Source organism: Camellia sinensis, chromosome 12 (assembly GCF_055761805.1).
Source record: "Camellia sinensis isolate YWXY chromosome 12, ASM5576180v1, whole genome shotgun sequence".
NCBI lineage: Eukaryota > Viridiplantae > Streptophyta > Magnoliopsida > Ericales > Theaceae > Camellia > Camellia sinensis.
In genome coordinates, this window is record NC_138972.1 from 80,809,863 (window position 1) to 80,832,260 (window position 22,398).

General features: G+C 42.9%; 3 protein-coding genes across 11 annotated transcripts in view; 2 read left to right on the forward strand and 1 right to left on the reverse strand.

Moving 5' to 3' along the window:
- Positions 1-22,398, forward strand: part of LOC114288898 (uncharacterized) — a 162,767-nt gene that overhangs the window by 121,101 nt on the left and 19,268 nt on the right. The gene's annotated exons all lie outside the window — the stretch shown is intronic.
- Positions 1-22,398, forward strand: part of LOC145804596 (uncharacterized) — a 59,311-nt gene that overhangs the window by 20,104 nt on the left and 16,809 nt on the right. For 2 of the 9 annotated variants that reach the window (XR_014346638.1, XR_014346644.1), the window contains one exon: positions 11,839-12,098. The exons of 6 other annotated variants lie outside the window; for them this stretch is intronic. The gene's annotated coding sequence lies outside the window, so the exon portion shown is untranslated. Of the gene's footprint in view, positions 1-11,838; positions 12,099-22,398 lie in introns of those variants that run through there. One more of the 9 variants, XR_014346643.1, reaches the window with a different exon arrangement.
- Positions 4,579-8,705, reverse strand: LOC145804595 (uncharacterized). The gene is made up of 2 exons (XM_082899038.1): positions 5,460-8,705; positions 4,579-5,383 (listed from the first exon to the last, which is right to left on the reverse strand). Exons 1-2 carry the CDS (start codon positions 5,889-5,891, stop codon positions 4,658-4,660), a joined length of 1,158 nt encoding a protein of 385 aa, XP_082755164.1. The 5' UTR covers positions 5,892-8,705; the 3' UTR covers positions 4,579-4,657.

Below are 22,398 nucleotides of genomic sequence, written 5' to 3' on the forward strand. Positions count from 1 at the left end.
ACCATCAGGTAATGCGGTTCCCCAATGACGCCGGTATAATTGAAGAAGTCTATGGCGATCAGATCATGTCAAAACAGTGCTTCGCCACAGCAAATGGAAGCCGAGCTGCCAAAGGATACGTTCATTCGGTGGAAGAACCAGAGAGTAATGAACTATTCGCTGACGTCGGCAAAGAAGCTGATCAGAAAGCAGTGGAAGACTTGGTGGAGGTAAAAATAGATGAGAAGAACCCGGATAAGTTCTTCTTGCTTGGCTCATCATTGTCCAGCGCTGAGAGATTAGAGGTCATGGAATTCTTGACCTCTAATATCGAAGTGTTTGCCTGGACACCGTACGACATGCCAGGCATTGATCCAAACTTCATCAGTCACCAACTCAATGTCCACCCATCCGCCAGACCAGTCATTCAACGTACACGCAGATCGGCACTCCACCACGCCGAAATAGTGGCAGAAGAGGTGGGCAACCTGCTGGAGGCAGGAGCAATAAGGGAAGTGCACTACCCAAAATGGATCTCCAACACCGTCGTAGTGCCAAAAAAGAATGGTAAATGGCGCGTCTGCGTCGACTACAAAACAGTCAACAAGGCGTGCCCGAAAGATAGCTTCCCTCTACCAAGGATAGATCAACTGGTGGACCTAACGGCAGGGCATAACCGTCTCAGCTTCCTGGATGCATACAGAGGCTACCACCAGATCGCCATGCATGAACCAGACCAGGAGGTCACATCCTTCACAACACCAAGGGGGTTATATTGCTACAAGGTCATGCCCTTTGGCCTAAAGAACGCAGGGGCGACATTCCAAAGGATGGTCACCAAGATGTTTGAACCATTGTTAGGCAGAACAATGGAGGCTTACATCGACGACATGGTGGTCAAAAGCAAGGATAAGAATGACCATCTGAAAGATTTGGGCGAGATGTTCCAGATCCTGAAGAAACACAAGTTGCGCCTCAACGCATCCAAATGCGCATTCGGAGTTGGATCTGGCAAATTCTTGGGCTTCCTGGTAACCAACCGAGGTATAGAAGCAGACCCCTCTCAGATCAAAGCAATCCAGGAGTTGGAGAGACCAAACTCAGTCAAAGAAGTGCAGCATCTCACTGGTATGGCGGCTGCGCTAAACCGGTTCATAAGCAGGTCGTCAGACAGACTACGACCATTCTTCCAAGCTTTAAAAGCCAAGTTTGAGTGGGATGAAGAATGCGACCGAGCTCTGGAAAGCTTGAAGGAGTACATGTCTTCCCCACCACTTCTTGTAACTCCAGTTCCTGGTGAAGAACTCTTTTTGTACCTGGCGGTCTCTCAGCACGCAGTCAGCGCGGTGTTGGTTCGTGCAGAAGGAATACAACACTTGCCCATCTTTTATGTCAGCAAGACATTATTGGGAGCCGAAACAAGGTACTTGCCATTAGAGAAACTAGCATTAGCATTAATGATGGCATCCAGAAAATTAGCGCACTACTTTCACGCCCACACCATAGTCGTCCTCACAGCCTTTCCACTAAAAGCTCTGTTTGAAAGGGCGAACTTCAGTGGGCGAATTTTGAAATGGGCAGTAGAGTTGGGACAATTCGACATCAAGTTCCAACCCAAGACCGCAATAAAAGCTCAATCTTTGGCAGACTTCGTCGCAGAGTTTACTCCTGGAAGTCATCATATCTGCCCAGTCGACCTGACTGACTCAACCGAACTAGGGACGGAAATTGACGCCGGAATAACGCAACCCCTAGTGGAAGGTAGTCCATCAACCGAACTAGGGACAGAAGTTGACGCCGGAATAGCGCAACCCCTAGTGGAAGGTAGTCCATCAAGCACAAAGGCAGACCACATTAAGGACAACAAGGAGGAGCCAAACAAAGGCTCACCAGCAGTTCAAACAGAGGACGAAGGGCAGACAGCCAATATGGACTTTGAAGAAATCACCATCCTTGACCCCACGGCATCGTCTGACCCTTCCACCTGCTGGAAACTATTCGTTGGGGAGATGTGGAAGCTCTTTGTGGATGGAGCATCCAACCGACATGGTGCAGGGCTTGGCATAGTCCTCATCTCTCCAGACGGCCTGGTTATAGAGCAAGCAATCAACCTTGGCTTCCCAGCATCCAACAACGAAGCAGAGTATGAGGTGCTTCTCGCAGGACTCAAGTCGGCACACTTCATGAAAGCAACCGAACTAATGGTGTACAGTGACTCACTGCTGGTGGTAAACCAAATTTCTGGCGAATACGAAGCAAAGGATGACAGAATGGCCAAGTACCAAGAGCTAGTCAGAACGGAGATCAAGAAGTTTGATGTGGTAAGGATAGAACAAATTGGCAGGGAGGAAAACAGCCGAGCGGACGAGCTAGCAGGCCTTGCCTCAATGGCAGATACATCAATCCCTCATCCATTACTCGTCGACTTCTTACCAAAACCAAGCATAGAAGACCCCGAAGCAGAAGAAGTGTATTGCGCAGAATTAGGGCCCTCTTGGATGGATCCCATCATCCTGTTCCTAAAAAACGGCATCCTACCAGAAGAGAAAAAAGAAGCCAACAAAATAAGGGCAAAGTCGCAGCGATTTTGGCTATCTCCATCTTTGGCATTGTACAAGAAGTCATTCTCTGGGCCTTACCTCAAGTGCGTTCATCCCAGCAAGGTAGAAGCATTCCTGTTCGAAATACACGAAGGGGTATGTGGAAGTCATCAAGGGGGAAGGTCGCTCGCTTACAGGGCTATTTCGCAAGGATATTGGTGGCCATATATGCAAGCAGACTCAGAGAAATATGTGAAGAAGTGTGAAAAATGCCAGAAATTCGCGCACCAAATACATCAACCAGCAAGAGAACTCCTGCCCTTAACTAGCCCATGGCCTTTCGCAATGTGGGGCTTGGACATAGTAGGACCGCTTCCAACAGCACCCGGGGGCAGAAAATTCTTTCTCGCAGCAACAGACTACTTCACAAAATGGGTGGAAGCAGAAGCATTGGCGTCAATCAAAGAAAAAGATGTGAAGAAGTTTGTTTGGCAGAATATTATCACTCGGTTTGGCATTCCAAAAGCCCTGATCTCAGACAATGGCACTCAGTTCGACGGCAGAATCTTCAGAAGCTTTTGTGAAGAATACAAGATAGAGTTCTACAACTCCACACCGGCATATCCTCAAGCAAATGGGCAAGCTGAAGCTTCAAATAAAGTCGTCTTGGATGGACTAAAGAAAAGGCTAGAGAAAGCAAAAGGCAAGTGGGCGGATGAACTTCCTCATGTTTTATGGGCTTACCGCACCACACCTCGGCGATCAACTGGAGAAACACCATTTTCCTTAGCTTATGGCATGGAAGCAGTGATCCCACTAGAAGTTGGCCTTCCCACAATTCGAAGCGAAAATTTTGACCCAGACTTAAATGGAGAAGCCATAGCCTTAGAACTCAACCTTGCAGAAGAAAGAAGAGAAAGAGCGTTGGTCCACATCGCCGCATACCAACGAGAGTTAATCAAAAAATACAGCAAAAAGGTTCATCCAAGACAATTCAAAATTGGCGATTGGGTACTGCGCAAAGTAATGGGAAACACCTTGGTCCCAGGAGACGGCAAGTTAGGCCCAAATTGGGAAGGTCCCTATAAGGTGGTTGGGTTAGCCGGCAAAGGGGCATACCACCTAGAAGACAAGGATGGCAAGGCAATCCCTAGGCCATGGAATACGGCCAATCTCAAGTTATTTTACTTTTAGTTTTTCCTTTCCAAACATGTAATTTTCTCTTCCTTCAATAAAATGAGAAATTCTTTTTGGCACAAATTACTCTTTGTAAAAATTAGCTTTCAAGACTTAAGTATATTACAAACATGTTATTCTAAGTTAGCTGGAAAAACTAACTTAGAGGTTGGCTGTATTAAACCAACACCCTTCCTAAGCCCAGGATAAGGATCCAGGCTGCAGGACATTTGGTCGGAATAACCAAATACTATAAGTTGGCCGGAAAAACTAACTTAAAGGTTGGCTGGAATAAACCAACACTTGTTACTCTTCAGCCGAAGTAAGTGTTAGGCTGAAGAGTGGTTGGCTGGAATAAACCAACTCTTGTTACTCTTCAGCCGAAGTAAGTGCAAGGCTGAAGAGTGGTTGGCTGGAATAAACCAACTCTTGTTACTCTTCAGCCGAAGTAAGTGCAAGGCTGAAGAGTGGTTGGCTGGAATAAACCAACACCTGTAACTCTTCAGCCGAAGTAAGTGCAAGGCTGAAGAGTGGTTGGCTGGAATAAACCAACACCTGTAACTCTTCAGCCGAAGTAAGTGCAAGGCTGAAGAGTGGTTGGCTGGAATAAACCAACACTTGTTACTCTTCAGCCGAAGTAAGTGTTAGGCTGAAGAGTGGTTGGCTGGAATAAACCAACTCTTGTTACTCTTCAGCCGAAGTAAGTATAAGGCTGAAGAATGGTTGGCTGGATTAAACCAACACTTAGTACTCCTCAGCCGAAGTAATTATGTCGGCTAAGGAGTGGTCGGCTGGTAAGTATAGTTTAACCAACCAAAAACCGAAATAACACATGGAGTAACAGAAGACATTACAAATGCAAGCATACACACAATAACCGGAATAAGAGAAGTCAAATTTTCATTCAAAAAAGAAGTCATTACAAGGCTGCTTAGTTCGGTTACAAAGAAAAGATTACAAAATTAAGAGAAGAGTTCATCTATTTCGGCGTCAAAGGCAGCATCGGCGTCAACCCGAAGACCGGTTTCGGGCGCTACAACACTTTCAGAAGGAAGAACGGGTTCGGCTGGAGCCACGGCTTCAATTGGTTGATCAAGAGTTAGATCTTCCACCACGGGCTCCGACCGAACTACCTGATCTGCATTCACAACCGAAGTATCCTCAGGGGCAGAGTCTTCATCAGAATCTTCATCATCTGAGCCCTCAAGGAACTGCTGTTGCATGGCCGTGGCATAATCCATCAGGGAGTTCGGTATAAAGTAGGCGGGAGGGTTGAAAACCTCGGTCTGAGGATCATGACCGAGCTTCTCAACGGCTCCCCTCCAGCCGCACTTAAAGAACAGATCCTTGGCCGCATTGCATTGTTGGGCATAAGCATCCTCTGCCCTCTTGAAGCCTTGTTTGTCGGCTTCCTTCACCTTCTCTTTTATTTCGGCATCCTTCTTTCTTTCAAGTTTTAGCAACTCGCGCAAGTACTTGTCCTTCAGCACAATGGCAGTCTTTTGCTTTTCGGCCTCGGCCGAACTAACCATTCCGGTCAGACGACCGACCTCACCTCGGAGTTCGGCCATTTCCTTTCTGGCCTCCTCTAGTTCGGCCGATTTCGCCTCTGCCTCTGCCGCAGCTTGCCTTGTCACTTTCCTCAGCTCCAGCACCTTCCTATGGGTGATTTGATTTTTCTGGATAGCCTGACAAAGCAACAACTTCAATTTAGCCGAAGAAAAAGAAAAGTAGAAAAACAGAAATACGACCGAAGTTACTTACCAGAATCATTGATTTCGTGGCTGACCGGATGGACTTCAGCTCGGTGGTTAACTGTTTGTGGTGATGTTCCATATCTTTAGGCAGACACACACTCTTGGCCAAATTGATGGCCAACAGGTGGTCCTTCTCAGCAACAACCGAGTCTGTTTCCAGAATGTCTCGGTCGTTGAAAGATAGCTTCGGTGCCCAGCAACTGATGGTCCGGTCGGAAGACTCCGGTCGAGGGCTTGGTGGTAAGCTCGGCTGAATGACAGGGTCTTCATCAACCAAAACTCGTTCGGGTTCGGCAGTCCGGGGACGTTTGGTCCGGCGGGAAGAGGATGGCTGTTGGGAAGGGAGGGCGACAACGGCAGGCTGCGATTGACTGGGAGGCGTTACTTCGGGCCTAGCCGTTTCGGTAAGAAGGGCCCTAACTCTGCTCCTTTTCGCCATCTCTTCTTCTGCTGTTAGAGGGACAAGTCTTATCTCGGGCAGAGTTGGGTCCGGCTCCGGTGCTTCCTCGAGAAGAAAATCAGTTACCTTTGCTTTGCGGCGACCGCTATACCGGTAGGTCGGCTGAAAATTTAGAAGTTTTGACCAACTTCTTTCTTTAACCCGTAGTGCGGCTCGCAGAACCCCAAGGTTGGGATAACTGTACAGGGAACGGAGATGGGCGAAATCTGCAGTAAAGGGAAGTGTTAGTCCGGCTAATAAACTAAACAACCGAGATAACAAACAAGACAGAAGACCGAAGCAAAATTACCAGGTTCTCCCATTTTCCAATTTATAGGTCGGCCAGGAATTTGAGCTTGAAAATCCTCAAAATTCCCAGAGACCCAAAGGAAATCATCATCGTTAAGATCTTTGTCCGGAGTGTGCTTAATTATCTTCTCTCGGCGGCGGCGAATTCTGAGGTAGTAGACCCACCCAGCATTCTTTGAGCCGATGGAATACTGATGGAATATTTCGGCTAGACCGAGATCTAGTCCGGTTTGGTGGTTTAATGCGTCTATTCCCATTATAATACGGTATGTATTGGTGGACAGTTGGGTAGGACATAACCTAGTCTGTCTAAGAAATTCGCAGATGAGCGGTTGGACAGGAAACCGTAGTCCGGTTTCAATTATTGACTGAAGGGTAAAGGGGACGGAGCCTTCATTGTCCCAGGGAGTAGCATCTTTCTTGGCCAACTCCAGTTGGACATCATCAGGAATCTGGTAGTCCTGCCTGAATTCGGCCATGCCACCAGGGGTTTCGACTAAATATCTATACTTACCCATTTGTTGTATAAATTACGAATAAATTATTTCGGTACAAAAATTTGGCTCAGTAGCTCGGTTGAGCACACGTAGGAGTGCCTGGGCAACCTAAGTCTGCAAAGTAGAAAGCAAGGGGGTTAAGCACAGATCGTTGGACCGCGCTACAAATTATAAGCAAGATATACAAATCCTACTTCGGCTTAAAGGGCTGGTTCTACCCCGTCTACAAATCAGAAGGTTTCTTAGCTCGGTTTTGAGCAGTTTTAGACCGGTCTAACGCCTAGGGGCAGCTTTCTGAGTTCGGTTTCAGAACTAAGAAAGCCGGCTTGGCCCCAAGGTCTTAGCTCGGTTGGAGACCGAAGTACCTAGTTCGGTAACGGCAAACTTATCATTGGCTAGAGTGGGTCAGAAGAAACTACTGATGTTTCTACAAGTTCTAGTTCGGTTATGTTCTGAATCTGTCTACATACATAACACAAACAGTTTTCTAGTCCGGTTGCTAGGTGATTTTGGATCTAAGACTATCTTCCTACAAAATAGTTCATACACATACAAGTTCTACTGGTTTCTTCATAGAAAGTACAAAAGCAGAGCAGATACATGGAGAAAATATTTGCAAAAAGCATACGAAAACAAGATATACAGTTGCACAAAACGAGGGTAAAAGCAACATAAGCAAAAAGAGAGGAAGAAAATGGATTCACTTACCAGATTGAAAGAGGAGCTAAAGATGGAGGCAGTAGCAGCAAATAGTGACACGGACGCAGCAAGCTCAAAATTTTGAAAACTCGAAGGTTCAAGAACACAGAGAGAAGATGAACAGCAAGGTGTGAGTGAATGATACGAGATGAAGGGTTGTTTTGTGAAAGAAGGGAGAGAAAAAGGCGGCAAAAAGAGGCGGGAACAGTACGAAATTTCTGCAGGGCGGCGTAACAGTTGGCCACGGCTTATCAGATCCTGCCACGTGTCTATGGAAAGGGAAGCGTTACAGTCGTGATTGAAGAGACGTTTTTGACCGGACGAAGAGAAGCCCGAGGTAAAGTTAGCTCGGCTGGAGAGGCTAAAGGGTTTTTAGCTCGGCTGAAAAAGCTTAATAAACTCTAGCTCGGCCAGTAGACTGGTAATCCCGATCATGTTGCGCAGATGGAATTAAGGGGCAATTGAGAGGGTAATTTTTGGGAAAAATTGGGCCGAGCTTCGAGTTGGGCTTTAAGGCCCAAAACACGAAGGATTAAGTAAAAAGGCCGTAATGGATACTTCGGCCTAGGGGACAAGGTTACTCCGGTCTTGAGGAGACAAAGTTACTTCGGCCCAAGGAGGTGAGGTTACTCCGGCTCATGAAGAGATAGATGCTTTGGTCCAAGGAGAAGTAAAGCTACTCCGGTCCGTAGGCAACTCGGAATTAGGCCGGTCTCAGAGTTAGTCCGGCCACAGTATGTTCTGGGAAGGCCGGTTTTGGAATTAGTCCGGTCGTGACTTACTATGGTTAGGTCGGTCAGACCTTGCTACTTGGAAGTTTGAGCTCGCCAAGGTTGAACAGGGACAGCCGAAGTAAGGAATTAGAGGAGAAGACCGAGCTATGGAGGGTTCGGCCCTCTGTGGCTCGGTATAGCCAATTTACTTCGGTTACATGGAAGTTCGGCCGTGGAGGAAACCATCCCACTTGGTTTAAGCAGTGGGGGAGGGTGTAAAAGGATAAGCATTATCCTTAGGAGATTGAATCCTAGGAGGACTCTGCATGGAGAAATACGAGTCCTACTAGGATTGTGCCATATGAAACTTATAAAAGCTCACAAGCAACACCTTGGAGGAGGTAATTGAACAAAATCTTTCTGAGAACTTTGAGCTTTGTCTATTTGTCAAGTTTTCTGACTTAGGCATCGGAGAGGTTTCCGGCACACACCCGCCGGCTAGCTCACGTTTGTGTTTTCAGGTGACAAAGCGACGTCGTACGGAGGAGCGTGGACTTGGTCAACAGGATTATACGAGGAGAATTATTTCCTCCCCGTACAGTGATGATGAATCTTGATCCAAAGGATGGCTAAATCAAAGAGTTTTAGGGTTAGAGGAGGTTTTCTAGAGAGAAGGGGAAGAAAAATAAGGTTTAGAGTGAGATAGAAAAGCCCTAAAAGTGATATAAATTTGGCCAAAAGATATACAAAAAACAAAGATTCGGACTGCCCCCTTTCCGCACGTGCGGCCCTCAACCCCGCACGTGCAGCCATCCACTCCCGCACCTAGTCATGCACCTGCAGATATTGCAGTGTGCTGAGCCGCAACTCCCCTGAATTCCGCACGTGCGGCCTAGCCTCCCGCACGTGTGGCCCTTCCTGCATGTGTGGCCCATGTCGCACGTGTGGCCCACGGCCCCCGCGCGTGCGGCTAGCCAACCAGTCTAGAAATTTTTCTTTGTTTTGACTCTCGACACACCGGACCGACTTCACACCCTCCGAACCAAGTGAAACCCAACACCGGACCAAACAAGAGCGAGAACTTTATTTAGAGAACTATTTCTAGACGTTTCAAGCCCAACGAAAATAAAAGGAGGACGGAGCGAAGAAAGAAAGAAGGAAAAGAAAAAGAAAGAGAAGAAAGAAGGAAGATCCGATCGTCACGCTACTTGTGAAATAGCATTGCAAGGAGAAAAGGAAATTTGATCATTATTGTATAATGTTGATATTATGTTGGAAGTGGACAACTATGGCATTACATATTTATTCAATTGGTTATTATAAGATTTTTATTTAGCTTTGGCATGTTGTATAGACATTCCTAACATCTATTGTTGCAAGTGTCGAGTTGAGATTTGAAACCATTTACTTTGATAAAGGAATGATATGAAATGATATTACTGAAATGTTTATGGGGTAAATACGTTGGTAAGTCCGATTAGGAGGTGTAGACCAAAAACATGTGCGGAGAAGGTACTACTTCCCTTCCAGTTAGCAACTGGTAAAGTGGGGTTATTGGTAGTACTTGTTGAGCCTACTTGCAGACACCAACCTAAGGATTACCTGAGTCGTATTTACCGCCCCTATTGAATAAAATTGCAAGTTTCGGAATTGCTGAAAATGGTGATTTTCAAGAAGAGCATGTAAAAGAGATTTTCATTAAACTGGCATTGCATGGCATTTGCATTCAATATTGGCAAAATTTTGCATAACTGTATATACTTTGTAAGGATTCTCTACTATAGCGATCCTGGTTTCACCCCGACCATTATTGTATTCCGGACTCGGGTTCTATGATTGTTTGTTGTTGCCTAGGTCTTGTTTCCTTCCTTTTTCTCTTTGTATTTGAGTTTGGGACTTATTGGGTGAGTTTGGATCAGGTTGGTTGTGAGTTGGTACAAAAGGTTGTTGCCCAGGATTTGGCCTCTTCGCTCCAGCGAGCTTTGGGTATTTCCTTCTTCGCTCGAGCTATGGTTCTTGCGCTCGAGCGAGCTTTTTGTGGTGTGTCTCTTCGCTCGAGCGAGCACTCTTACGCTCGAGTGTGCGTTTGCGTCTCTGTAAGACCTGAAGGTTGGTATTCTTCGCTCGAGCGAGCTTTCTTGCGCTCGAGCGAGCTTTCTTGCACTCGAGCGAGCCCTGTGTTATGTGGTTCTTGTGCTCGAGCATGCTTCGGCGTTGTAGACCTGAAGCTTTGCATTGTTCGCTCGAGCGACGCTTTCTGTGCTCAAGCGAGGTTCTTTTGTGTCTGGTCGCTTAAGCGACAACTCCTTCGCTTGAGCGAGATCTGTATATATCAGTTCGCAGCAGCGTGATTTTTATCATTTTTTCATCTCCTTTTCACTCCAAAACCTAAATCCGGCTGTCTCCCTCTCTAAACTCTCTCTCTCTCTCTACAAATACACCTTGATCTTGGGTCTCTCTACCCTAGTCCCTTTGTTAAAAAGGTAGAGTATTGTGTGGGCTTCATTTTGATTGGAAGAAATTCAAGTCTGGAGCATCTTCAAGTTTCACTCTTCATCTCCTTTGAGCTTCTCCGTTTGAGGTAGGGATCCACTACACTTGTTTATGATTTTTAACCTAGGTATTTGTTGTTACGAATATATGGTGAGATTTGTGGTGTTTAGAGAAAACCTAAGGTTTAGGTTCAATTTTTGAAAGAGGGGTTTTTATGTATTGTTGTATATTTGACCATGGGGTTGGGATATGACGTGGTTTTTTGTTTAAATAGGTGAATTTGACCTTTGGGTTAGTATTGGAGAAAGAGAGAAATTTGCCCTAATATGAGCTAAATAATTATTTGGTATAAATAATGGAATTGGTATGAGAAATATGAAACTGGGAAGATGTGTGAATGAATGGTGTAGTTAGATTTGGTTAATCATACACCTATGGAAATTTTGGCAAGTTATCTGTTTGATAGATTTGTTTATCGGTTTAGAAATATCTGTTCTGGGCTATCGGTGGAGGACAACCATGATTATTGTAGAAACTGCATGTGAATTAGGTGAATTGAAACCTGTCGTTTAAATTTACCTCATTGAATATGATGGTATGATTGAGATGTTAAATTTGTGTCATAGATAGTCATTGTATATGATGATGATTTTAATACATTGCATATGTATCATTGTTTGGAAGGAGATAGGGGGTGGACTCCATTTAAAATTAAGTTGGTCGGAGTATCCAGGGTGAAAGTCCCGAAACCTTGCATATATGGGTGCCGGTTCCCTCGGATGAAAATTTCGTAAAATGGCAAATCATGATATCTTGTGCATATATGGGTGCCGGTTCCCTCGGATTAAAATTTCGTAAAATGGCAAAACTTCATATCTTGTGCATATATGGGTGCCGGTTCCCTCGGTTGAAAATTCCGTTAAATGACAAAATTGAAGTGTTTGAATAATAGTAGTATTGAGTTATGAAGTATTGAGTTGCAGTCTCATTTTGGATTGTTTAGATAACAATAAGCTTGTCTCATGAATTGACTCGAAATTAACTGAATTAATAAGAATTGAATAGATGGAAATGGAATTGAGATAAGGGTATCAGTATTGAATGATTATGGAAAGAATGGGAGTTGGTTATGAGTGTGGAACATTTATCTAGCACATGTGTCTTAGCTAAACCTCATATATGGTATTAGTCTCTTTACTGGGTTTTGGCTCACCCTACGTGGGAAACCATTTTCAGGTACCAGTGTCATGCTCCTTCCAAGGACGTAGCTTGAGAAGGCTTAGGAGCTAGAGACTCTATTATGTTATTTGTTGTTTGATTGTTTAAATGTTTATTCAAGCCAAGGGCTTTACATGTATTGAGCTTATGACTCTCTTTTGTTGTAACCAAGTAATGTCTTGGAAAGATGTATGCCCAAAGGGAATTCGCTTATGTTGAACTCTTTTGTATTTCTACTTAATGTAATGAAAGGATTACTTACACTCTGATTTATGTAACTGTTATTTATGTTGTTGTGGATCACATCTGTGGTATATTTTTTTGGCGGGCCTTACAACTTGGTATCAGAGTGTACCGGGTTTGAATACTTTGGGTACGTGGGAAGTGGTTAGTACCACAATTGGTTTGTCTCGCTTGTTAGAGACTTAAGGATGAGATTATGTGCTTATATTATAACATGTTTTTGTGACTATATGAGTATGTGATTTAGTTTCTAGGATATTGATCGGGTCCATGGGTTCCTGGGAGTCTTGTTAGAAAGGCACTTGATCACTGCCGTTTCTAATTGGAACTCTAGCAATGCCACGGGACAGTCATTCTCCGAAAATGAAATTCGTATGTGTTTATGTGATTATGTGCTTATGTGGAGTGATTTATTATTATCCAATATGTGAGAACGCGAATGAGTTAGCTTCGACGCATTTGTGAATGTGCTAATATCTTTGGGTTACCCTTTTTCGGATGTCTAGACAAGGATATAACAATTTCCCTCATTCCACACGGGAAGAGTTGCAGAAATAGTTTGTGGAGTTGTGCCAAGGTACTATACCTTTGGTACAATTTGAAGCATGGTTTGCTATCCTGTCGAGATTTGCTCCGGAGGTCGTGGAGATTGAGAAACTGTGTTGTTTGGAGTTCGAGAGGAGGCTGTGTGACGATATCTGCGAAAGGATTGCCGGGTCTTGGCATAGAAGTTATAGTGCGCTTGTAGAAGCTGCAGCTCATGTAGAGGCAACGGTATTAGTCATGGGTCAGAGTAGGGAGGAGGCCATTTTGGCGACTTCGGTAACTCGGGGTGTTGGTAGGCCTTTTAAGAGGCAGAGGGGTTTTAACCCACAACAGTTTTAGAGAGCACAGTCTAGCTCTACATTTCCAGTATGGAGTTTGGGCTCGGGAATGATCAAGTAGAGGGATCTCACTTGTTTCAAATGTGGCCAGCTGGGCCATAAGTCTCCGATTTTTCCGTAAAGGAAGATGGCAGGATTGGTAGTTTAACCAATAGTTACACCACCAGGATCATCTAGTCAGCCAAGGGTTGGAACAATCGAGTGCTCGATGGGGAAACAGTCATTAGGATCCTCACTAGTTTAGACTTTGGACCAGTCACGTCTTCGAAAACCACTTACATGCTAGGGGTGTAATCAGTCAAGTCATCTTAAATGTTTCTGCACCCAGCCGGGGGATTCCTTAGGAGTTTCGCAACCTAGTCGGGTTCGACCTTTTTCGCCCGGGCAAGGGCAATGCTGTTATGAGAAATAAGTAGGCCAGATTTCGAGGGCCGCGGGAGAGTCGAGTTCCCAGACCACTAGTGGGAAATTTATGCATTTGTTCTAGGTGTGGCCAGTTTGGACACATCAGTAGTTCCTGTCCGTAGCTTGTGAGCTTTTAGGGTATTTTGGGCTCGAGAGTAGCCGACTTTAGCGGTCCAGTGAAGGACGGTGGTGGTGGTAGTGCTACTGAAATGGTGTTGTTTTGACTATTCCGTTTTGTAACCGGTGGGTTATTGTTGTAATCATTAAGTTCTGTTTTGTAACCAATGTGTTTTGGGGATGTCGAGACATCAAAACTACTTATATATATATGTTCCTATGCTTGTTTATTCCCATGAATTGGGTGGATTGGAATGTGTAATGATTCTACAATTTTATTAATATGGCAAGTTGTTGTGGGGTCGGAAAACTTTCATATTGATGTATATATACCCTTGTGACTTGATTTGGAAATGTGAGGGTCGACGAGCCATATTTTGAAAACTAGAAAGAGTTGTTGAGGAATACGTGTTTTGGTCGGGATTACCATGGGGCGATGTAGACACCCTATTTTTGTCCGTCCTCAAGACTTGGACGTCATCGCTTGAACATTCGATGATTATCCATGTTTGTGTTCGTTTTGAATGCTTAATGTTCTTGGTGGAGTGCCTTGCCTTTGAGCCTTTGAAACTTGTCTGTTTTATGCTTGGTTGTGGACCAAGACCTTGTCTCTTCTAGCTTGGGGAAGAGGGTGGCCTGTCGGCCAGCCCTACAACCCATCGGCCATGGCTTGTGTCCATCGGCCATTAGTGTTGGCCGGTTGACTACACTGATGGCCAGTCGACCACATTGATGGCCGATGGCCTTTTTTTTTGCTTTTTCAGATATTTTATTTTCCAGCTGTGCCAGCTGTTGATCACTGAGTGTATCCTCCATACACGTGTATGGAGGGATTCAAACAAGCTTTAAGCTTGTTTTTCTATATAAGGGGAGGTCTCTCCCCTTTTTTTGAGGTTCAAAAATTTTGTGAGTAAAATTTCACTCTCTCTATAGAATTCTCTCTCTCTCTCTCTCTCTATATATATATATATATATTGTCCTTGAAAGTGAGCTTTCTCTACATTTTTGCATACAACCTCTTGACCAAATACCTTCATCTTGGAGCTGAGGTCCTTGGAGGTCCTATTTGAGGTCTAAAGCTTGGTCTTAGCTCATAATTCTTGCTGTTTTGCTACTTTGCTTCAAGGGTAAGAATTTGTCCCTTTTAAGCTTTGTTTTGGTTAAGTGCTTGGCTATCTTTTTACACTACTTTGAGGCTTGTTTTAACCTGTAAAAAACCTCTGATTTTAAGGTTCTAAAATAGTGGTTTGAGTCTTGTTTGGTTAGGGGGTGGTTCCCTCCCTTTGCTTTTTCGCTTGTGATGCTTTTGAGTCATCTTTTAGAGCTTTTCAAATAACCTCTTTTTGGCCCTTTAACCACTGAATTCCAGAGGAATTTCAGTGGTAGAAAGTTGGTTTTGAGAACCAAAATATGAGGGGGTAGTCCCTCCTCCTCATATCTTGTTTGCATATGTAGATGGCCTAGTATTTGAGCATGCTTTTCTACCTTTTTGTAGCCTAGTTTGAGCATTTTTTTGGCCTTATTTTAACATGTTATAACTCTGTTTTTGGCTGGTTGGAGCACCTTTTGTTTTCTTCTTACACTTGTAGTGTAATTTTGCTCACTAGCCTAGCATGCCTAAGGAGTTAGCCTATCATTCTAGCTTATGTTAGCTCGACTCCAGCACACTTTTGCTCATATTTTAGCATGCTTTAGCTCTGTTTTGGGTGGTCTTGGTCATATGTGCTTTGCTTTGTATAGCTATAGTGTAAATGGCCTTTACTAGCTTTGAATTTTAGGACCTCTAGCATGCTTTACTTGTGACGTTTGTATGATATGACATCATTTAGCATGTGATTTCAGATTTCAGAGCAATCTGGAAGTTGGCATAATTTTCAGAGGTCCAAAGATGTGCAAACAGAGGCATCTTTGCCACACTCTCACATATCTTACTCTTTCATTGCTTTTGAGAGTTGTGCCTTGTACCTTGTTTGTGGGCCAACAAATGAGCATGTTTTTCTTGCTTCCTATGCTTCAATTTCAACATGTTTTAGCCACTAATTTGGCATGTTTCAGGTCTGTCAATAGCTGGTTTGATCATTTGAGCTTGGTATTGCATGCCTCTAGTGTAGTGTTCTTCACTAGTTTCATGCTCTTAACTTTGGAACATGTTGTGCATGTGTTGCTTGCATGTTGTAGCACTATTTCTCATGCCATTTCAGCATTGAATATCTGCCACCTCCCTCATTTCTTCATTTTTTAATTTTCTTTGAGGGTTGGTTCGCCTTATGATTGTGTTTAAGCTTGATAAAGAGCTTGTGCTCAATGGCTTTAACTCTCTCTTGGGGGTTTCTACTAGCCAAAGGCATGAGCTCTCTCATGTCTTAAGCCATCCTTCGGTTGACTACTCTCCAATTAGAGGACTTTCACATTGGATTTAACCGGTTAAATGACTAATCGGTAATCTAAAATGTGTAAACAAAAATGAATCAAGTAAAACTTGTGCAAAATAAGCATGTGTGTTGCATTGCATGTGTTTGGATCAGACGTTAATCTAAACACAAGAAAATGTGGGACGTTTCTTTCTTGAAGTGTTGAAACGTGTTACGTTTCTTGGATGCCGATACCCTTGATCATGCATGATAGGGTAAAGGCTCTTCAAGTCGTATGTGTGCATTCATTAACATTGTACAAGCTTGGTTCTTTGGCCGTCATGCATTGAGGTGCTTGATTGGTGGCTTGAGAGCCGAGTGCCGCACTCCTTTGAGCTTGAGATATGATAAGGAGGGCGGCAGTACATACATTTCCTTGTAAATACATTGCCATGCCTTTGTTTGCTCTTTGTTGCAGCAAAAGCAGGAATTTCAGGGAAGCAGTGGCCGACCGGCCATCAAAGCCAGCCGCTCGGCCACCAAAGTAGCCGACCGGCCATCAGTAGTGGCTGATGGCCACCATTTCTAGCCGATCAACCCCCAGTGTGTTTTTTAGAGCAAATAGAAGCAATCTGGACGTTGGCATAATTTTCAGAAGTCCAAAGATGTGCAACCAGAGGCATCTTGAGGCAAGGTGGTGGATTTTCGGGACGAAGCCAATCGAGCATGCATGCATCCCTCGCTTCCCGAGGCCGTTCATTTAAATTGCTTAGCTAATTAGTTCATTAGCTTAGTATTTTTGTAATTAATTAATTCGGTTTGTAATAATTAATTAGCTAGAGTAGTTAATTAGTTGTGGTTTCTAATAGTTAGCTTAATTAGCATAGTTAGTTAACTCTCTTTCATTCGGACCCTCCGTCGAGAGGGCAAAATGTTGTAATAAGCGTGCGTGTGTGTGTGCATGTCTTCCAACCCCACGTCTTTCTTCCTTTTATTCAACCGCTTTCGATGGTTAGTTTAGGGCATATTTCAAATTAGCATACCTTATGCTTACATGCTTACATCCATTCATTTGTCTTGCATGCACCGGGCTCTGCGCATCATTCAAACTGCATTGTCGTTTCAATACATATTTGAATACGTGTTTCAAAGCATGTTATCAAATTATTGCATTCATATGCCATCTTAGATAGCCGAGATTGCATTATTGCATGTGTTGTATTAGGGATTTTGTATAGTTAGGATCATGCATTGTTTCTAACTAGTTTGTGTTTTGGCTTGGAGTACTCGGTGAGTCTTTAAGCTTTAGCATACTTGCATGAGTGTGAGTGTTGCCATGTTAGCATGCTTGCCATGAGGCTATGTGCTTAAATGATTAATTGCATGAATGTCTGTGGATTAAGGCTTCATTACTTGAATTGGAACAATTCGATAAATGCGAGTTTTAAGCCCACTTTGCGAAGTGGCAAATCATGTTTTAAGCTCATCATGTTTGATGGCAAATCCGCGCTTTAGCCTACTTGAGGGTAACAATTCCAAACCATTTCGACAAACAAACATGAATTGTTTGGTTCCACTTCTTACGATTTAGTCTATACTTGTATGCTATGCGCATCACATAATAAGTTAGCTTAATAATTAGAATAAGAACACATGTGTTTATAAAACAACATATCAATTCTTAGTAGAGGCCGATCTTGTGATCGGGCGAGCGGGGGTGCCTATTTCAGGACCTTCCTTTCTCATATCCAAGTTCCCGAGCCAAGGCAACTTTGGTGATGACAGATGTGTGGCCTTTGGCATGAGTCAGGGTTTCCTAAATTTTTCAAAATAAAATATTTAGGTGGCGACTCTGTAATCTGGCAAAACAGTCCAATTTTGGCATTATTTAATTGAAAATCGATTTTTCAAATCGATTTGCTGGGTTGGAATCTTTGGTGATTTATCAATCTTATATTGCACTTTGTAAGATTAGATTCAGAACTGTAACAAGAGTCCGAACTGTAGGACCAATTCGAAGCCCTCCGAAAAGGGGGCGGCGAAAAAGTCGAGCTACGGGTGAGAACAATTATACTTCATGAGCTTTTTTTACGTGGCCTTATGTGCGTGGTAGAGATTTTGGTCTACTGTCGTGAGAACTCCCCGAGAGGATGTGAAGTGTGTGATTGACACTAGGTTTTATACGTACAACGTGTTGTCTTCAAAGAGTGAATTGTGTGTAGTTTTGTTAAGTATAGATTTGTACTCTAAAGGCAGGTCATAATAGCAAATATCTGTAATTATCAGGTTGGTTATTTCTTGTATAGAGATGTTAGTCCTTTATCATAGTAGTGGTTGTTAACGTCGATGGGCGGTGTGCTCAAAGTAGCTGGTATTATATTTTGAACAGTGGTATAGCGGGCGTTCCCTAAATTCTAGGATTCCCTATTGTATTTTGGTGTGAGAGGTGTGAACCTTAATTTAGAATAAGCTAAGAGATGTTATTGGAAGGATTGGTCGGGTGTAATGCCCATAGTTAATGGGTGACCTGTGTGTAGGGTTCCAATGAGTTGGTGTTTTGAGTTGGGGTTTAGAATATCAGTGAGTGTGTTGAGAACTTCATTCATTCTTCTATAGAGTTGGGATGGTAAGACTTTGAAAATCTCGTACGTCTCATGTGTGTGCTCGAGGCTCGGTTTAGGGTAATTGTTCTATAAGTATTAACAGATGACGGGTGGACTGTGAGACTTAGCGTTTTGGTTGCACTAGTGTATTGAGTGATGGGGTGATTTTGGATTAAAGAGTTGACCTTACTGGTCACTGAGGGATGGAGATGTTATGTTTTCTTGTGATTGGTTCGAGTGGTTACGTAGTAACGATGGTGTTGTAGCATAGTAAGCCCTTGCTGGTTAATTCGGTGCGAGAGAACAAGTATGTGAATTTCAATATTGTGCATTTGGTCGAGGTTATGAGTACATTCTCAGAATGAGGGATTCAATATGGGAGTGAGATATCGTACATTAAGTGAGGAGGTTGCTAGTATGGTGTGCGGTTAATGATTGGATTGAGTAGTTTAATGTTTGACTGTGCTGGGTCACTTTGGTGTGGGTGTTTGTTGTCCAGTTTGGGTAATGGAACTCTGAGTGAAGCAGTAAGATTGTATAGAGTGAGCGATGCACTTTGTCAGAGTGGTTTTTGGTTTACTCGTCCCTTGTGTGCGTGATGTAAGGTATCAGTGTATTGTGTTTAACTTGAAAAGTTCAGTTAGGACTCAAATGTGAAGCGAGGATGTGCATGCCACTTAGGCATACGTGTGAGGGGTGAATAAAAAAAAATTGGAGTACCGTGGGTTAGCTTAGAAGAATCCAGAGTGATTCATTGGACCCGAGAGGTTTTGTATGGAACTCTATTTAGGAGTTAGTGAGGTTGGGTAAGATGTTGGTAGTGATACTAAATTGGGTGAAGTTGAGTGGTATATCAATGTTTGAAGGCTAGTATGGGCGAATAGTGTTGGGATGGTTGACATATAGTCACCTCGGAAATGGGTCAAAATGGAGGGTTGTGTAATGTAAATCCCACATGGACAGTTGGGAGGTTGTCTTGAGTAGTAGTACCGATTTGGGATTTCGGTTGAGAACCTTGGTCTTGTAGACGTTTTGCACCATTATGTGACTAGTGGGTGTACAATTTCTTCCCTTGTGTTGTTGCGTTGTTAGCATCTCTAAAATTTAAAAGGGGGTCTCATTGTGGAAAGTTTGTTTTGGGTATTGTAACATTACCGTGAGTGTGATGAGTTTTGTTGGATGACTGTGTTGTGATTCACTGGAGGAATGTTGATGGATAATTTTGAGGAAAACAAATTTTTTTTTTTTTTGGGTAACCTTGGGCATCTTTCATAAACTAAAACGGTTTTGGGTTGAAGCGTGAATTTGCGATTTTTGTTTTCGTGAGGATAATTTGAAAATCTTTGAGTTCTGCTGCGGCCAGTTGTTAATGTGGTGTTTGAATTGCGACAGTGTAAGTCTGAACACCTTTTTGGGGGAAAACCAAGTGTTTTGAAACAAATAAGGTAAATAAAACATTCTCTTTAACCTGAAGGGAATATCTTATGAGAAGTCACATCTTGATTTAGCCTAAGTTGCTGGTTATAGGTTGTGTGTCTTTTGGCAAAGACTTGAAACTATCGGGCATTAATGTGCCATAACGTTATTGATTGTTCGTGCTTTATTTTGCATTTTTGTCTATGAGAGTTAACCGAAGGCCATGTGTACGAGTGGTTTCGTGTGTCCTATGTTGGGAGTGTTAAGCACTCAACACTGGTTTGGGTACTGTTGGTAGTCGAGACGTGGTGGACGGCTTAGAACGCTGTAGTTGTTGATGTTTGAACATATGTCTAGATTTTTTTAATTTTGTTAATGAAATGTAGAAACATTGTATATGTTTTAAAGTATGGAAACATTGTATATGTTAAATATGTTTTGGAAACACGAACTAATATGAGCATTGTATGTGAAATGGATGTCTCGGGGACTTGGCTTCAGATAAACATTGCATATGTCTTGAAAATATGGAATATTACGTATGTCGTATTATTTTGATAACATCGCAAGTGTTGCATGAATTTTGGGAACATGAGTGGAGTATAAATATTGTAAATATTTTGGAAATATATGAATTGTGATTCACCGTTGAAACTTGTGTATCGAGTTAATGAGAAGAGGTGACCGGAGAATGAGTCATGTTGATTAAAATTGATAAGATTATCATAGTGAGAACAATTTGATTGTTTGGGTACTTGTTTTGAAATTTTGAGGACGAAATTCTTTAAGGGGGGAAGGTTATAGCAATCCTGGTTTCACCCCGACCATTATTGTGTTCCGGACTCGGGTTCTGTGATTGTTTGTTTTTGCCTAGGCCTTGCTTCCTTCCTTTTTCTCTTTGTATTTGAGTTTGGGACTTGTTGGGTGAGTTTGGATTAGGTTGGTTGTGAGTTGGTACAAAAGGTTGTTGCCCTGGATTTGGCTTCTATGCTCGAGCAAGGCTTTTTGCGCTCGAGCAAGCTTTGGGTATTTCCTTCTTCGCTCGAGCTATGGTTCTTGCACTCGAGCGAGTTTTGCGTGGTGTGTCTCTTCGCTCAAGCGAGCGCTCTTACGCTCGAGCGTGCGTCTGCGTCTCTGTAAGACCTGAAGGTTGGTATTCTTTGCTCGAGCGAGCTTTCTTACGCTCGAGCGAGCCCTGTGTTATGTGTTTCTTTGCTCGAGCGACACTTCTTGCGCTCGAGCGAGGTTCTTTTGTGTCTGGTCGCTGGAGCGACAACTCCTTCGCTCGAGCAAGATCCGTATATCTCAGTTCGCAGCAGCGTGATTTTTATCACTTTTTCATCTCCTTTCACTCCAAACCCTAAATCCAGCTGTCTCCCTCTCTCTCTCTACAAATACACCTTGATCTCGGATCTTTCTACCCTAGTCCCTTTGTTAAAAAGGTAGAGTATTGTGTGGGGTTCATTTTGATCCGCAGAAATTCAAGTCTGGAGCATCTTCAAGTTTCACTCTTCATCTCCTTTGAGCTTCTCCATTTGAAGTAGGGATCTACTACATTTGTTTATGATTTTTAACCTAGGTATTTGTTGTTACGAATATATGGTGAGATTTGGGGTGTTTGGAGAAAACTTAGGGTTTAGGTTCAATTTTTGAAAGAGGGGTTTTTATGTATTGTTGTATATTTGACCATGGGTTGGGATATGAAGTGGTTTTGTGTTTGAATAGGTGAATTTGACCTTTGGGTTAGTACTGAAGAAAGGGAGAAATTTGCCCTAATATGAGCTAAATAATTATTTGGTATAAATAATGGAATTGGTATGAGAAATGTGAAACTGGGAAGACATGTGAATGAATGGTGTAGTTAGATTTGGTTAATCATCCACCTATGGAAATTTTGGCAAGTTATCTGTTTGATAGATTTGTTTATTGGTTTAGAAATATCTATTCTGGGCTATCGGTGGAGGATAGCTATGATTATTGTAGAAATTGCATGTGAATTAGGTGAATTGAAACCTGTCGTTTAAATTTACCTCATTGAATATGATGGTATGATTGAGATGTTGAATTTGTGTCATAGATAGTCATCGTCTATGACGATGCTTTTAATACATTGCATATGTATCATTGTTTGGAAGGAGATAGGGGTTGGACTCCATTTAAAATTAAGTTGGTCGAAGTGTTCAGGGTGAAAGTCTTGAAACCTTGCATATATGGGTGCTGGTTCCTTCGGATGAAAATTTCGTAAAATGGCAAATCATGATATCTTGTGGATATATGGGTGCTGGTTTCCTCGGATGAAAATTTCGTAAAATGGCAAAACTTCTTATCTTGTGCATATATGGGTGTCGGTTTTCTCGGATGAAAATTTCGTTAAATGAAAAAATTGAAGTGTTTGAATAATAGTAGTATTGAGTTGTGAATTATTGAGTTGCAGTCTCATTTTGGATTGTTTAGATAACAATAAGCTTGTTTCATGAATTGACTCAGAATTAACTAAATTAATATGAATTGAATAGATGGAAATGGAATTGAGATAAATGTATCAGTATTGAATGATTA

Coding starts and splice junctions, on each gene's coding strand:
- LOC145804595 (XM_082899038.1), bottom strand. CDS start 5,891: ATGGCGAAAAGGAGCAGAGTTAGGGCCCTTCTTACCGAAACGGCTAGG. Junction 5,384..5,459: donor CCACGAAATCAATGATTCTG/GTAAGTAACTTC, acceptor TTGCTTTGTCAG/GCTATCCAGAAAAATCAAAT.